General features: G+C 54.7%; 1 protein-coding gene and 1 pseudogene across 1 annotated transcript; both read right to left on the bottom strand.

The window, feature by feature from the left end:
• Positions 1–755: 755 nt before the first annotated feature.
• Positions 756–9707, bottom strand: LOC146194905 (uncharacterized; annotated as a pseudogene).
• A 6191-nt stretch (positions 9708–15898) lies between these two features.
• LOC146194904 (uncharacterized) lies at positions 15899–17020 on the bottom strand. The gene has a single exon (XM_084596668.1). It carries the CDS (start codon positions 17018–17020, stop codon positions 15899–15901), a length of 1122 nt encoding a protein of 373 aa, XP_084452794.1.
• Between the last annotated feature and the right edge of the window lie 306 nt (positions 17021–17326).

Raw genomic sequence — 17326 nt, 5'->3', positions numbered from 1 at the left:
CGGTATTCACAGCAGTATGGTAGTAGTTCGGCAGATACGTATGCCCTATCAAAGCGTGCGTGGCTTCTTCCCTGGAAATGAGTGAAAAGCGCTCCAGTAGCGTTTCCGATGCAATCGCCCGCATCATCAAGATGGCATTGCTCAATTATGTCACTCAGACAGGTAGTACTCGCATCTCGGAAAGGCGTAGTACTAGTCTTGTCTCGGGCCATGCATACGCAGTTGAAATCTCCAATTAAAACGACCATACGTTCTGTGTCACAGTAATAGCCGATATTCTCAAAACGTTTTCGCCTCTCATCTGAATTAGTGTGCGCGTAAATACAGATAATGCGCCACTTCAAACCAGCTAATGTGATGCCACAGATAATCCAACAACCGCTATCAGTGGTCACAACGCTTTCCACAACTGCACCCAACGATTGGCGAATCAAATGCATACAACCTGCCGAAGTCCCTACCGCATGACACACGCAAACATCATATCGACTGCTGAAAGGGCGCACCATAGTGTTGGTCTGGTCTTTACTCTCAATTTTGATCTGCACCGCTACAATATCTAGTTCCTGCTCTGTAACTAGTCGCAACAGTTGGTTTTGCCTCATTCTGGTGGACAGAACCCTGGTATTGAGGGTTGCTACTAGAATGCTCCTTTCAAACGACGCCATCGCTTAGCAAGACCAGGATGCCAGTATGGCGCTTACCTTTGGCGCACAGCGCCGCGCCATGTAGTGCCGTCCCGCCATTGTTTAGGATTACGGGTTGTCACCGCGAGGAAGCGAAGACGATCGTGTCCCTCTCGTGACGCGCTGCTTCTTCACATCGGCGACGCACCACTGACGTTCTAGACGCCGCAGTGGCTGCTCCTGGCTCTCCCTAGTCACCTCATGATGACGGCGTTTAGCCGTCGCCAAATCAAAGTCCATAGCTGTCATACTGCCTTTTCCAGTAGAGTTCAGGGCAAATTGCGGCGAACCGGTAGTACTGCACGTGGTATCCGACCCTGGTGGACTAAGCTTTGATGGAGGAGTATCTTCAGCGCATCCCTCTCCATTGCTCTGCACTGCGTCCGTTTATCAACCGCTGCGTTCGAGGCTACCTTCTTCGCTTCATCCTCATCCATGTGCAGATCGCTGTTATCGCCGAACGCTCCTCTTCCAGCAGCTCTGGCATACGATCTCGTGCATACCGCCTCTTCGTGCCCAAAAGCATGGCACTCATTGCATTTGGGTACACTGCAGTCACGCCGGATGTGGCCAGTCTTGTGGCAGCGCAGGCATATCGACGGCCGCCCTGGGCCGACGACTAAAACGGTGGCGTTCCCGATACGCATTTGATGTGGTATGCGATCCAGGCTGTCACCTTCACGAAGTATCAGACGAACAACTCGGGTGGTCGAGTCAGCGTTTTGAAAACCGCCGGTCTTCCATTTGTCGCCAGATACTTCTTTCACTTCGCCATATACGGCAAACGCGCGTTTCAACGTATCGTTGCTGTCGTTGAACGCGCACCAGTGCACTTTAAGTCTTACTTCTTGCCTCTCGGGGTCAAAAAGCACGCACGTTTTTCCTTTAACAAGGATGTGCCCTAAGCCAAGTTACTTTTAGAGCGCAGCTCTTTGGCGTCCGTTCCTGGGTTTCGCGTCGGCGTCGGCGTCGGCCTCGTAGGTGGTAACAACTATTATTGCCACGAAATGAAAGGAATTATTTCGGGCTGGGGCGAGTCTAGGGTGGCCTCCAGTCGGGAGCGGCCTCTTGAGCTCGCGTGACGAGGGCCAGTTGCTTAGGTTTTCTTGGGCTGGCCAACAGCTTGTTCCATTCCTCCGCTGAGGGAGCTGGCAAGAGTGTCTTTGGAGGGGGATTGCTGGCGCATTCCCACAGTATATGGTCTTGAGTGGCCTACGTCCCGTCACCGCAGTGCCGGCATGCAGGGTTGAATTCTCCGTTTGTAATAAACGATAGTCGGTAGGGGCTAAGAATGGCCTTTGTTTGTAGGCGTCTGAGTGTCGTGGCTTGCACCCGGTCGAGGTCGGGGTGAGAGGCGGGGTACGTGCATCTTAGCTCGCGATAAAAGTTTGCTACCTCCGCGTATGTGCGCGGTGCCTCGACAGGCGCGTCCGTTCCCGATAGATCTCCCATCTCCCGGTTGGTTAAGCCTCGGGCTAGACGGTCGACCCCTTCGTTTCCGGAGTTACCCGCGTGAGCCGGAACCCATACGAGATTGATGTTGTGATTGAGAGATCGGTTGCGCAGAATTCGCGCCGCGAGTGCGCTTACAGAATTTTTGGCGAAATTTTGAACGGCGCTTTTTGAGTCGCTTAGAATAGTTTTGGTGTGGGGATCCGCGATGGCCAGTGCGATAGCTACTTCCTCTGCCTCGCATGTGGAGCTAGCATGAAATGTTATGGCGTTAATGAAGGTTGACTTTGGAGTGGCCATACATGCCACGTATGCTCCGTTTTTGATGTGTTGAGCTGCATCCACGTACACTGCTTGTGGATCGTCCTCGTACTGTTTTTCAAGGGTCTGTGCCCTTGTCTTCCTGCGGGCATCATGTCTACCTGGTAGCATGTTTTTGGCTATTGGTTTAACAACTAGTCTACTAGTTATGTCAGCCGATAAATGGGATGTTGCGCACACCTCCTCAGTGGAGTGTATGTGGAGCTTGTCGAGAATTACGCGTCCCGCAAGGCTGCGTGACAAGCGGGTCACTTGTGCTGTCTTATGGGCCTCAATTAGTTCAGATAGTGTGTTAAAAATTCCTAACTGCAGTAGTCGATCCGAGTTAGCGTATACTGGTAAGCTAAGGGTCGCTTTGTATGCTGTTCTAATTATGCTATTAAGTGCATGTTCGTCCCTACGACGCAGATGATAGTACGGGCAAGCGTACATGATTCTGCTTATCATAAAGGCTTGAATGATCCTGCACAGGTCGGCTTCTCTCATACCCCTGCGACGTGTGGCAATGCGTCTCACCAGCCCACCTATCTGGTGCGCCGTGACGCGTAGCCGGCATATAGCTTCTGTGTTCTGCGTATTATTCTGAATCAACATTCCGAGAACTCTGATCGTGGCTACCGGGGGTATCGGATGGTTGTCAATGTGTAACTGGATAGGTTCTCGAGAATCTGGTTTTACCTGTGAAGCTTGTTTGTTCCTTATAACTAATAGTTCTGATTTAGCCGGTGAACAGGTAAGACCGTTTTCCTGCAATCGGTGCCTTGGAAAGATTGCGAGATCCTATGTAGGTTCTTGTGGGAATCTGCCTTAGTTCTCGTAGGATCCAGTAAATGTCTAAGTAAAAACCACGTGTTCTTGTTTCCCAGTTGTCCATTAAGACGGTCGCAAGTCTGATGCCACTGTTCTCGGCTAAGTTCCCACGAGTAAGCCTCGATTTCCTTTTCAAGCCGGGTTAGCCGAATTTTTAAACGTCGGTTGTGCTTATTTTTACGCCATCGATCATGGATACTTCCTTGTGCTTCAATCATGTGCACTAGCTTAGCGTCCGGGCTGGGACTGCTGTCCTCCAGGGTAACAGTTTTTGAAGTGTTTGCGGCGTCTTGCAACAGACGCTCCGTCCATTGTCTTAAATCTACTATACTTTCCGCTGGCCTTTGCGAGCGGACATATCTAAAGGCGTCCCAGTTCGTGTGCTTCACTTCTTGGCGACGCATTTTGCAATGCGTAGCTCGGAAAGTGGTACATAGTACATAGTGGTCGCTTCCTATGTTTGTATTTAGGTTTTCCCATCTCGCATCGGGGATATTTCTGGCAAAGGTAAGGTCAGGGCACGTATCCCTGGTTACACTGTTACCAATGCGCGTAGGTTTATCAGGGTCGACGAGTAAGGTATGCCCTAGCGCCTGGGCTGTCTCCCATAATTTAGTTCCCTTTCTACTGTTAACTGAGTAGCCCCATTCTGCATGGGGTGCGTTAAAGTCTCCAACAGTCAGCAACATTCCATTATGAGCGGCTACATGCGCCTTACGGAAGAGTGTGGCTATTTTCGTGCTGTTGTCTTTAGGTGGACTATATACGTTTAGAATGTAAAGGGGAGATTGCGTTCGTTTGTTCGGCAGGATTTGTATAAATGTATGAGAGACCTCCGGTGTTTCCAAATCTAGTTGGTTTGCAGTTAGATTACGGTGTACAAGTGTAGCTGTGATCGGCCGGCACTCAGCCGACACTTTCTCATTGTATGCTGTATACCCTGCAAGCTTTACTTCTGTATTCGTCTCTTGAAGTGCTATGACTACCGGCCTGTTTGTTTGGGCCAAAATTGCATATTCCAGAGCCTTGCGCTTGGCTCGGAATCCCCTGCAGTTCCATTGCCACACTATAACAGGTGTACTAGCCATCGCGTATCGGGTAAGGTTCCGCTCGCGCGGGTTGCAACACGCTTGGTCGGAGAATGCTGCTGGGGGACGGACGCGCCGAAGCACCGTCAGCTAGGCGTGAGAATGCTGTGTGGGCGGGAGGCAAAGAGCCTGCATTTGACGTTGGAGATATCAGATTGCTAGGGGATGCTAGTGCATTAACCCTGGTTGTAAGCATGTCGAGTTTAGCTAAGACAGTTTCGAAAGTAGTCGGAAACTTTTCCATTGTGTCAGTTACTTTGTTAAGCTGTGGTATTAATATCTGGATAGTTTCCTCCACCTTGGCTAGTCTTTGGTCTATTTTTGCAAATCTCTCTTCATAATTACTCTCTAAGTCATCTCTATCTGGGCGAGGTACCAAAGGTGCCTTTCGTTTGTTACTACGGTTTTGATCTACTTCCATGTCCTCATTGCGGCTGACTTCAACGCGAGCGCAAGCCACAGACGACTGTTCATTTTTTGATTGCACATTTGCAATTTCTAGCTGTTTGATTTTTGCGTTAGACTGAGCTAACTGTTGTTGCAGTTGTCGGACTAACTCTGCCAGCTCCCTTACCTGTGGGTCGGGTGCTCGGCGTTGCTTGTTGTCTGTAAGTGGCGTCTTCCATGCCAAATGTTTGGCAGGTCTTCCTTCTTCTCCGGAGTTGGAGTTGATCCGCGAGCTGCGTCTCTGGGACGATGACCTGCTCCTATCTCTACTCCCACTGCGTCCACGTAGAGGGGGAAAAGAGTCATCTCTTGGTTCCTGCAGCTGAAGTGGTTGACTTGTAGCGAGGTCAGTTGGGGGACTGCTGCTTTGCAGTGGCGGAAAGGATTCATCCCTTGGAGGTGGTTGTTGGTGGCCGCGTTCTCGGGGACGTGACTGGCGGCCGCTTGGCGAACTGTCTGGGTCAGTGGCAGTGTCCGTGGGGGATTGTGAAGATTTGCGCCTGTGGCTAGACACGAAGCGGTATTTGCAGCTTCTGCTGCCTGTTGAATGTGAGCCTTTACATACGATGCACATGGCTTGGCAGGTAGGTGGTTGGCCGGCTGGTGGGGAGTCGTGAGCGACGCCGCAGCGGCGGCAAGTAGGTATTCGTGGTTGGGGGCACACGTCCGCTCGGTGACCCAGCTTGCGACAGTTGAAGCACGCCTCCGGGCGAGGCTTCAAAGGGAAGACTTCGAAAGTAAACCCCAAGTACCGCACGTATCGGGGCAGCTCGGTGTTGGCGAACGTAACGACGAAGTGCTGCATCTTGCCCATACGACGCGCAGCAACGATGGGGAGATCGGGATTACGAGCGCGGAGCTCAGCCAGGATCTCGGCAGCGTTTTCGTAACTGTAGGCTCGGTACAAAATCCCCCGTACGGAATTGTTCGGGGCTGAGGCGTAGGCGGCAACCGGGACTACTGTCTTGTCGATGGTGATGGTGCCGATCTTGGCGTAAGACACTGCACGGGCATTGTCAGGCGTGCTCACTGTGATGGTGTTGTTAGTGGGGTGTATGCGGACTTGGTCGGCAGTAACCGCTAGGCGGTGGTCGACGTTGGCGGCTGCGTAGATAGCAAGTGCAAGTCGTACGGGGCCTACGGTGTGAAGGTTCAGCGTGACCTGTGGACGGAGGACGATCTTGAGGTGTTCCGAGGGCAGGCGGGGCAGAGGACGCTTTTTGGTCAAAGGTGGAGGGCGTCCGCGTGGCCGCGGATTCGGTAGACTCGATGTCGTGGCTGGCGTCTGGGCCTCGGCAGGTTGTATCTCGGGCGGAGATGGTCTTCGGTACCGGCGTTGCATCTCGAACGCCGTCCATGAGCAATCGGATAACTCCGCGGCGGTAATGTCGGTGCCTTCCACAGTGTAAGGCATAGTCAAGGCGGTGTTGCTCCGCCCCCCTTTCATCCCCCCAGCGCTAGCAGCGACCGACTGATACCGCTGGATGCCGCTGACGCCGCTAGAGAGTCAAGATAACGTGACTGCATAGAACACCGTCGCCGCCAAGCTGAAAGAGGAGGGGAGGGTCCCCCCCCCCCTTTTTATGTGTGGCGGATAGTGTGCTCTTCAGTTGCCGACGCGCCGGTTATTTCACGTAGGCCCCGTCACGTCGACGAATACGTGACCACCTTCCCACGGCTAGACCTGGTTCTTGGCGCTGCGGAAGCGAGGGTATCATATTGTTTGCGTCGGCATCGGCGGCGTTGTCCCTGAAACCAACTCCGCAGCTGGGGTTGACTCACTATCGGCGTCAGCAGCATCAGTCAGTCGCTGCTATCTCTTCCCTCCTCCCTTTATCGCGTTGTCCGCTTGCTGCGCGCGCTTCTGTCCCCATCGTTTGCCGCTGGGTGTACACGCCGCCCCCCTCCCCCCTCTTCCTGCGAGTCTCCGGTTGTCAAAGCGCCGGCTCGAACTTAATTCCTTTCTTCGATCCTCCTCCAATGCAACCCCTGTGCGGTGGCAATCAGAGAGCCAGATCGGTGGCGGCGGATCTGTATATGTGCACCGCCCGAGCCGAAATTGCCGCTGCCGTTCGCCACTGCGAAATTATCTTCCAGTTCTTTCTCAGCCATGAGCGAGACGACCGGCGGAAGTCCTCCGTCTGCTGCTGCTGCTGCTGCTGCTGCTGCTGCTGCTGCTGCTGCTGCTGCTGCTGCTGCTGCTGCTGCTGCTGCTGCTGCTGCTGCTGCTGCTGCTGCTGCTGCTGCTGCTGCTGCTGCTGCTGCTGCTGCTGCTGCTGCTGCTGCTGCTGCTGCTGCTGCTGCTGCTGCTGCTGCTGCTGCTGCTGCTGCTGCTGCTGCTGCTGCTGCTGCTGCTGCTGCTGCTGCTGCTGCTGCTGCTGCTGCTGCTGCTGCTGCTGCTGCTGCTGCTGCTGCTGCTGCTGCTGCTGCTGCTGCTGCTGCTGCTGCTGCTGCTGCTGCTGCTGCTGCTGCTGCTGCTGCTGCTGCTGCTGCTGCTGCTGCTGCTGCTGCTGCTGCTGCTGCTGCTGCTGCTGCTGCTGCTGCTGCTGCTGCTGCTGCTGCTGCTGCTGCTGCTGCTGCTGCTGCTGCTGCTGCTGCTGCTGCTGCTGCTGCTGCTGCTGCTGCTGCTGCTGCTGCTGCTGCTGCTGCTGCTGCTGCTGCTGCTGCTGCTGCTGCTGCTGCTGCTGCTGCTGCTGCTGCTGCTGCTGCTGCTGCTGCTGCTGCTGCTGCTGCTGCTGCTGCTGCTGCTGCTGCTGCTGCTGCTGCTGCTGCTGCTGCTGCTGCTGCTGCTGCTGCTGCTGCTGCTGCTGCTGCTGCTGCTGCTGCTGCTGCTGCTGCTGCTGCTGCTGCTGCTGCTGCTGCTGCTGCTGCTGCTGCTGCTGCTGCTGCTGCTGCTGCTGCTGCTGCTGCTGCTGCTGCTGCTGCTGCTGCTGCTGCTGCTGCTGCTGCTGCTGCTGCTGCTGCTGCTGCTGCTGCTGCTGCTGCTGCTGCTGCTGCTGCTGCTGCTGCTGCTGCTGCTGCTGCTGCTGCTGCTGCTGCTGCTGCTGCTGCTGCTGCTGCTGCTGCTGCTGCTGCTGCTGCTGCTGCTGCTGCTGCTGCTGCTGCTGCTGCTGCTGCTGCTGCTGCTGCTGCTGCTGCTGCTGCTGCTGCTGCTGCTGCTGCTGCTGCTGCTGCTGCTGCTGCTGCTGCTGCTGCTGCTGCTGCTGCTGCTGCTGCTGCTGCTGCTGCTGCTGCTGCTGCTGCTGCTGCTGCTGCTGCTGCTGCTGCTGCTGCTGCTCTCTCGCAGCAGCAGCAGCAGCTAAACGAGCTGCCAGAGCAGAGGCCCAGCGCCGTCGCCGCCAGAATCCAGAGCAGTAAGCTAGGCTGAAGCAGAAGCTCATCGCCGCCGTCGAGAAGACCCTGCCATTCGCACCGCCGAAGCGGAGGCTCATCGCCACCGTCGAAAGCAACCAGGTGTAAGCGAGGCTGAAGCAGAAGCTCATCGCCGCCGAGAAGAAAGTCTTTGTTAAAGGAATACGTGTGAAAAAAAATTCTGTGATAGCGCATACATGTGTTGCTCGATTTCTTTGCCTCAATCTATCGAAAAGGTGAAACAGCTTATTTGCTGCGCTCAAATTTCGCATTAGGAAGTAACGTAATCGTCGGTAATTTTTCTTTGCCTCTTCGGTTCGAAAGTTGACTAACCAGACATGAGACATCTGACATGAGACATGAGGCAACACAGGAAAATTTGCGAAAACTACATGTGCTACGAAAAAGCTTTTTACGCATAGTTGAACGTGTACCACAGATTCATCACACCAGCCAATTTTTCTTAAAGCACAAAATAATCCCAGTAATAAAGCTACCTGACTACGCGCTATGTCGTGCTTACAAAAGAGAAATTTCCCAAAATACATGCTTTCTTCGCTCAATGGCTAATCTACAAAAACGAGAACAAGCATACGCAATCCGCAATCTAGATCCCTGGACCCTTAACACATACCGGACCACATACGGGCTGCACACATTGAAAAATAGATTGCCCCGCTTGCTTAATCAGTTATCGCAAGACAATATTATCCTTTCAGAGGCATCATTCCAAGAATTACTTTCATACTTTCTTTCTCTAAACACAGGTTCATCCCATGATATGTTTCTTTTTTCGTGTGTGTCTTTATTTGCTTGTTTAAAAAAACTGCTTTCAAATGTGAACATTTCTGCCAACGATTTTTCTCTTCTTTCCTATGCATCCGCTATCTATTTCTGTGCTATGTATTGCTGTGAATGTACTGCTTGTGTTATGTATTTATTTCCCGTATTCCATAATACAAAACAATGCATTGTATACATCAGGCAGTGTTGTGTTGTTGTTGTTTTGTTTGTTTTTTCAATTCTACCCGCTATTATTTATTATACATTGATTAATTGCTTCCCAAAGGTTTTTATCAACTGTGATAAGACCGCTGATGTACCATTGCCAAAGTGGAGAGCTTGAGGCCTTGTCAAGCTGCCGTAAGGCAGCTTTTACTCCAGGCTCCCGCCGTCATGTAAACGTTGATGGTAAATAAAGTTATTATTATTATTATTATTATTATTATTATTATTATTATTATTATTATTATTATTATTATTATTATTATTATTATTATTATTATTATTATTATTATTATTATTATTATTATTATTATTACGCGCCGATACCCCCTACCTGTTCGATGACACCGGCGTCTTTCATCGGTTGGCAGAAATCTTCTATCCTGTAAGGCCTTCCATTGATGTCGCAGTGAAGAACAAGCATAGTTTTAAGTCCTTCCCCGGTAGGCAGCGGTGGCAGTACAATCCTGTAGTCTTGACGTCCTTCCAAAAACGATGTTCCACGGCCATCATTGGCCGTTACCACAGCTCGCGAGGAGCCAGCCATCCTGCGTCTGCACACCACAGCAGGATACGGTGGTACTGGTTATATTTCTACTTATGTAGTAGACATTGCTCTTTTGTAGTTTATGTAATTTTGTAGGGTGTAGAATTTGTGGTCGTAATTGAACGATCGCCCTTTAAACACGCTGAATCTTTTTCCTGGCTATCACGAAGGGTTATCCGTCTTTACAATGTATCGCTTTCTTGCAGACAAACCTCAGAACGTCACAATTTACATGTGCTGATGTGTTTTGTCATCGTCTTCGAACGCATTCAATTTTTGCTACATATTATGGGGGTTAATCCTGCCACGAGGGGACTACACGCTACAGTCGCCTTCTAGCCCCGACGTGCAGCCCTAACAGACAGAGCTGTGACCCCCAACCCGCGGTGCGAGAAGTCGCTACTGCGGCGGGTTCGAGCCAGAGGGGACAGACACCGAGTTACTTACTCGAACAGTTTATTGTGCTCAAGTACACGGGAAAGGAAAATACACTAAAGAACAACCGCCGTGTAGCGAGCGAACGCCGCGTACGGGGGTGAAATAGAACCACCTAAGGGAGAAGCACGCACGAGGAGTGAGAGGTAGTCTGCTCACCTGCGTGCGGCTTCGTGCTCACGGCCCGCGGCAGTCAGTGCGCGCTGGACCAGGAACAGAGGGTGAAAGCGGCGGTCTCCCGACGGGAATGCTGATCCGTGCGCGTGCACGCCCAACCGTCAAGACACCGAGGGAGCTGCGACAGACGCGCATCTCACCCTGGCTCGGGGACAGGAGGTTTCCCGGGTATGCCGGTAGGAAAGAAGGAAACCCGTGCGGTGTCGCCGCGGGAGCCTGGGATGATGGGAGGGTGGCCAGTGTGCCCTCTTCGCGGTCCACCCCAAGAGCGCACGTAATCACGCGTGTTAACTACGCACGGCCCTTTATAAGGGGGGCAGGGGATTATGAATCCCCACATCCCCCCTTCCTTAAAACCGCCGTACGGTTAAAAGTAACCGCGTTCACCCAGAGATATACTGAGTGGGGCCGGCTAGACGCCATTTAACTTTTAAACCCATTTAAAGAAAAGCGCCAATATATAAAGAGTTGCAGACAGCTCACAGCCATGGGTGTCGGAGGGGGAGGCATGGCCGATGACCACAGGAAGCGACCGTGGAGCAAGGGTGGAAGTGTCGATGACTGCGGTAACCACAGATCCCGCTTCTTTGCCGTCAGTCAGCCAAGCACGGAAATATCGATGGCCGCCGGCGGGCCTCTGCATTCATCCTTGGTCAGCCAGGGCAGCTTGTCAGGGAACGGTTAGGAACTGCGTCTTCGCGTCGCGTAGCGTGCTGCAGGCCCCCCTCAGCGGGTCGTCCGCTCGCTCCCGGCCGGCCTCTTTTCCCTCCGTCGTTGACGCCGCCGGTGGCGAGGGCAGCAGGGCGCCATGCTGCTCCCGCTGGTGAAGCCACGGCCGCGAGCACCGAACGGCGCCGAGGCGGTTCCTTTGCTGCCGCTTTTGTCGTGCTAGACATGGACCCGCTCCACGAACTCCGGCTGGCTCGCTCCGTAGCCGACCAGAACCCGTTTGTCTTGGCCTGGTTGACGGTGACAGCATGCCATGGGTACAGGAACGCGGCCACTCCTTGGACGGCTTGCCCTTCGCTGCTGCAACGGTCGTCGTGGCCTCCGCCGGCTCCCCTCCTGGCTGGCTGCAAGACTGTCTTTTCCCTAGTTACAATTTTTTTGTTTTACGTTTGCGGTATTCATCTCCCTTTTTTTTTAATCTAACCCCACTCAGTCTTTTCCAAAGAGAAAGCGCGTGCTTGCTCTAGAAGCAAAATGTACTGAATATCGACAGGGCGTCCCGTCCGTGTTCAGCACGAGAAATTACTCCCTGCGCGTTGGTCACAGTTACGTCTGCCGTGGGCGCAAGTTGTAACGAGGCGCGATGTTCAAACGACGACATCGGCCTCCCGGTGCAGCTGCCTGCTGGCGAGGGAGTGCGTCCTCCTCGGGCCACTCATTTCCTCTGTCAACGTAGGGTTTGAGATCACAGACATGCACCGGTCCGCTGGTCGGTCTTAACTTCAAGTCCGCCAGCCTGTACACGAGCGAAGAGACCTTCTGCCAAACTCGGTACGGTCCTGACCATTTCGGCGCCAGAGAAGCGGAGAACTGCTTACTGGCGTCGCTCAGGACATGACTGCGCCTCAACACGATATCACCCGGTTTGTAGCGAATTTCTCGGTGAGAGCGGTCATACTGCGCTTTCTGCTCGGCGCGAGCAGTGCTCAGATTCCGTCGTGCTTTGTCCAAAGCCTCCGTCATCTTCGCGCGCAGCCCGGTCGCGTAGTCGGCGCGTGCCGATCGAGCATTCGGGTTGTTGCTACGAACCTGTAGAGTATGGTCTACGGGGTTCGACAGCTCCCTGCCGAGGTTGAGGGCGGCAAGTGTGTACCCAGTTGAGCGATTCACGGTTGATCTGAGAGCAAACCCAATCTCGGGGAGACGGGTATCCCAATCACTGTGCGTCTCCGCAAATGCAACTAGCATGTGCTTGATGTTGCAGTTCACGCGTTCCGTGGGGTTCGCCTGGGCGTGGTAAGTGGTTGTTCTCTTGTGCTTAATGCCGAGGGCAACACAGGAGTCCACGAAGAGCTTAGCAGTTAAGTACGATGCATTGTCCGTTATCAACTGCTCGGGGTAGCCAAACCGTGTAAACACCTCAACCAGCTTCCCTATGATTACGCGTGCCGTCAGCTTTCTCAGTGGGAAAAGCTCCACCCGTTTGCTGAAATGGTCTGTGACAACGAGCAGAAAGTGGTTCCCGCTCGGGGTCCTGGGATAGGGTCCCATGACGCCACAAGCCGCAATCTGCCAGGGAGCCTGCCTATTGATCGGCTGCATAAGCCCAGGTGTGCGTCCACCACGTGGCTTGACCCTTTAGCACACGTCGCACGAGCGGGTGTAGCGAATCACCTCCCGCTTCATGCCAGGCCAGGTAGCGAAGCGACACAACTTAAGAAAAGTCTTACGGCCGCTCGCATGCCCAGCGATGCACGTGTCATGAAAGTAGCGTAACAACGCCTTTCTCAGCGTGCGTGGAATCACCACCTTGAAGGACTCGTGTGTATCCTTCTCGGAAGGGAAGTATCTCAGCAGGACGCCGTCAGAGTCAAGCAGATAGGAATCCATCGCCCCCACAGCTGTGTTCGAGCGCCCCGCACGGGCAGCAATACCAGCTGCCTCCATGTGCGCCGCGGCCGCGCCGCCCGGCTCCCTGAGCCCGTCAAACACTTTCTGACGAAATGGATCCTCTCGCTGAGCCTCTAATAGCTCCCTTCTGCTGAACGCGCTCCCCACTGAACTGACGCAGTTCAAGTGGTTAACGCTTTCGCCCAGGGAAGGCGGGTCGGCCGCGCTTCCCTCGGGGCTATGAACGAGCGTAGCTGCAGTCGCACTGCTCCGACTGAGGGGCGTCGCGGAGGGGAGCAGCCCCCGCCGCCAACGGATGCGCGCGAAAGCACGTCTGCCACCACGTTGTTCTTACCTCTCCTGTAGCGAACGGTAAAGTCGTAACGCTGGAGTAGTAGCGCCCATCGCGCTAGGCGTCCGCTCGGCTCGCCTAGGCGTCTCAGCCATGTGAGTGCCATGCGATCAGTCTCGATCACGAAAGCGACTCCATCGACGTAGTAGTCGAACTTCCGCAGAGCGAAGATAATCGCGAGACATTCCTTCTCTGTCACGGAATAATTCTTCTCTGCGGCAGTTAATGAGCGGCTGGCGAATGCCACCGGCCTCAGGCTACCTTCGTGCTCCTGAAGCAGAACTGCTCCTAAGCCCAAGTCACATGCATCCGTGTGGATCACAAATTCTCTGTTCAGGTCAGGCAGCCTCAGCTCTGTGGTTTCCGCGAGCGCATTAGTGAGGCCTCGCAGTGCAGCCTCTTGCTCGGGATCCCAATGCCACTTAAAGGCCCACTGTCCACCCTCCTGTCGATAATATTTTCTTCCCCGGTGACTGTGAGACTTCGCCCCTGGAACGCAAGGCCGCAAAATGTTTTTGAAAAGAGTAACTAATAACGCAGTTACAGCCACCGCAATCACCCGATTCTGTCATGCTTCTCTCCTTCCGTTCCCTCGCAAAGGTTTTTCACTCTCCTGCCCGAGGTCGTCTAGCCTCTGCAACACAAATTCCCCTTCCTCCTCCGCGTTTGGCGGGAGGTGGGGCGTGGCACTCCGCGAGCACGAAACGAAAAAGAAAAAGAAAAAAGAAAAACGGCCGAGGGAGCGCGCGCCACTGGATTCAGTCTGGCCGTGGCGAGGGAAAAGCGCGCAGCGAGCGGTAGACACCCATCCTTCTCCCGTCAGTCAGCGAGACGGACGAATGGACGTCGTTCGCGGTACGTACGTCATTATCGTGGCTCGACTGGCCAGCGCAGGAAACGGGGAAGCTGGCTTCCCAAAGGAGAGCATGAGTGAGCTTTGAATTGTATTTTCGATGCTTTGCGGCGCGCGTGTCACTGTAGCATTTTGCACAGACTATCTCCGGTACCTGATCGAAACACTGGGCTCCTTCCCTGGACAGTGGCCCTTTAACACCTTTCCTTAACAGAGTCGTTAAGGGGGCTTGGAGAGCAGCGCAATCTGGGATAAACTGGCAATAAAAGTTCACCATCCCCAGAAAGCGTCTCAGTCCGCCTACATCTGTCGGCGAGGGGAACTTCCGAATCGCCCGGGGTTTTTCCTCGCACGGCAGAAGGCGTCCATTGTCTAGCGTGAACCCTAACAAGGTCATTCGGGTCGCCGCTATCTGAGTCTTATTTGGGTTCAAAGTGATTGCCGCAAACCTCAGTCTTTCCAGTACGTCCCTGAGATGGCGTAAGTGCTCATCAAAGGTTGCCGAATACACCACAATGTCATCTAGGTAGGCAAGAGTGTGGTGCCACCTTGCATCACCTAGGACACGGTCCATAAGACGCTGGTACGTCGCCGGAGCTCCAATCAGTCCAAATGGCATTCGGATAAACTGGAAAAGACCCCTGTGACAGGTGAATGCAGTCTTCTCTCTGTCACCGGGATCCATCTCCACCTGAAAGTATCGTCTACTGGCATCGAGCGTAGTAAAGTACTTCGCTCCGCCAACATTGGACACGATCGAGGGAATACTCGGAAGTGGATAGGCATCCTTCCGCGTCACCTCGTTCAGGCGGCGATAGTCCACACAAAGGTGGGTAGTTCCGTCCTTTTTGGGCACCAGCACCACTGGAAAACCCCAGGGGCTGTTTGAACGTTCCACGTTGCCTGTATCGACAAGTTCATCCAGAGCGTCATCAAGCGCTTTCCTCTTAGCCAAGCTGACTGGCCGGGGATTGCACTTCCAAGGAACGGTGTCGCCTGTCTCAATTTTGTGCCTTACTAGCGTAGTACAGCCAGGCCGCTCAGTGAATACTGCGTCGTACTCGTTCAAGAGCTGAGACAAGCGCGCTTTTTCCTCCCTTGACAAACTGCTCAGGTTGTTCAGCAGAGGGTGGGGAGGCCTGCCTTCCCCCGTGGCGCAGAGTGCAACCGCAAAAGGGGCAGGGGGTCGCGCGGGAGGGGAGTCAGTCCCCTCCGCGCCTTTTCTCTCGGCGCGGTCGACCGGCGAATTTGTCTGCCCCGCCGAAGGCGTTTCGAGGAGCTTTTTCGGGCGCTTGTTGCGTATGTTTGCGCGCGTAGCATCTGATAGCAAGGGTACTTCTGATGCTTTTTGAGGTTGAACGAAAGGTTTCAGGGTGCCACATGCTCGCTCCCTATATCCTCCGTTGCAGACGTCAATAACAATGCCCGTCTTAGCGAGGAAGTCTCTACCAAGAATGATTGGGACCGACAGGCCGGAGAGATGGGTGAGGCGCTGGCGCCTGACTCGTTTCTCCCATCGCACCACAAGCCGCGCGGCACCGCTCGCGTGCGCCGTGCCGCTGGCTAGTCGGAAGGCGAGGTTGCTCTCTCGCAATCGGATCCCACTCCGACGGAGATGCTCGCATACCTCGTCGCCAAACAAGGAAGCGGACGCTCCTGTGTCTAGCAAAGCCATGAACTTACACCGGACGACAGCAAGCTCAATAAGTGGCACTGGCGTGTCGCTGGGGGGACCAAAACGACAAGCCAACGGGGCCAGGAGTTCGTGTGACTCACTGAGGACAGCTGTTGACGCCGCCGGCTGTGCAGTCGTGCTCAGCGGCGGCTCCGCTCGTTTCCCGAAAGCGCGTGCTCTCGGGCAGCGGGGCGCCTGCATTCCCCGGCGTAGTGCCCTGGTTGGTTGCACCGGTAGCAGAGGGCAGTCGGCCGTTGTCGGGCGGGGCTGCTGTCGCCGCGCACCGATTGACCGTACCTCTCTGCCGGGTTTACCGTTGCAGGTGCGCGTTGCACTTGCGTCCTCGTGTCGGGATGCCGACCACGATTCTGCGTGTCTTGGCCGGGCGTAGCGTGTGCTGTACGCATGGCATACGTGTACGGGTCGAGAGCTCGGTCAGACAGGTCCCAACCGTTTCTCATTTGTGCGTCACTGAATGCAACCATTTCGGCTCCCCGGGAACGAGGTCGAAAAGTGCCTCCGTTCCAGGTGCATCGCGGCTCAAGTGCGTTCGACGCCGGCGGGGGTGGCCGATAGGTGCGCGAAGCAAGTATGTCCGCCCGTATGCGCTTGGCTGCCGAGGCGAGCTCGTCCAAATCTCTGAACCGAACTCCTAGTAGGTAGGCTGCGAAGGTAAGGTGAGCTTGTCGCGTGACACGCTCTACCTTCTCGCCGTTCGGAGCCGAGGGGTATGCGAGACAATACAACTTATCCATCGCCCTCACGTACTCGAGCAAGGACTCGTCCGGATGCTGAGTACGGAGCTCCAGTTCGCGCCGCAGACGCCGTTCGTAATCTGCGGGCAAGAATTCCTCGCGAAACCGCGTTCGGAACTCATCCAGCGTGCTTGACCGGTGGCCAGTGAGGCGGAACCAGCGGGCAGCCTGTTCGGTCAGTGAGACTGGCACGACGCGTGTCAGAATCTCGCCATCGGGTAGCCCTGTCGCCTGCTGGTAAGTCAGCATGCAGTCCAGGTACTCGTTGGCACTGATACGATCATGATAACCGCTATAACTGGGCAAAACCACCTCTAACCTTGGTCTCGCAGCTGGCGCCGATGTATGCAGAGTCGTCTGTACGACACCCGTGAGGCTTTCTATGAAGCACAAAGCGTCGCGCAGCATAGCCTCTTGGGGATTGGTCTGGCCAGAGAAATCTGGCTGAACGACCGGCTGGGATGTGCAGGGTAGTGGCCGCTCCGTGCACTCCATACCTCGCGGCATAGCGCTTGGCGAAAAGTGCCCTGCGTCGCCGCGCGTCTGAGTGAGTGCGTCGCGTGAAGCACAGCTCGACTCTAACGATATGAGGTCACTGGGGCTAGCGTCAGCCTCTGTGAATGGACCGGCTGTAGCAGATACAGCCGCGCCAATAGGTTGCCGTTGGGAAGCCATATCGGAAACCATTAGCAGAGACTGAAAGTCAGACATGCTCGCTTCCATGGCCTGTCTGTGTCGAAAACCCGATACACAGACACTCGGTTTGTCGCACCTCTGGCCCCACGTTGGGCGCCAAGATATGGGGGTTAATCC

The sequence above is a fragment of the Amblyomma maculatum genome, chromosome 3, assembly GCF_055883805.1.
Source record: "Amblyomma maculatum isolate TAMU_Amacu chromosome 3, ASM5588380v1, whole genome shotgun sequence".
Classification (NCBI taxonomy): domain Eukaryota; kingdom Metazoa; phylum Arthropoda; class Arachnida; order Ixodida; family Ixodidae; genus Amblyomma; species Amblyomma maculatum.
Note: the sequence above shows the minus strand (reverse complement) of the source record. Positions and strands in the feature narration are given on the sequence as shown.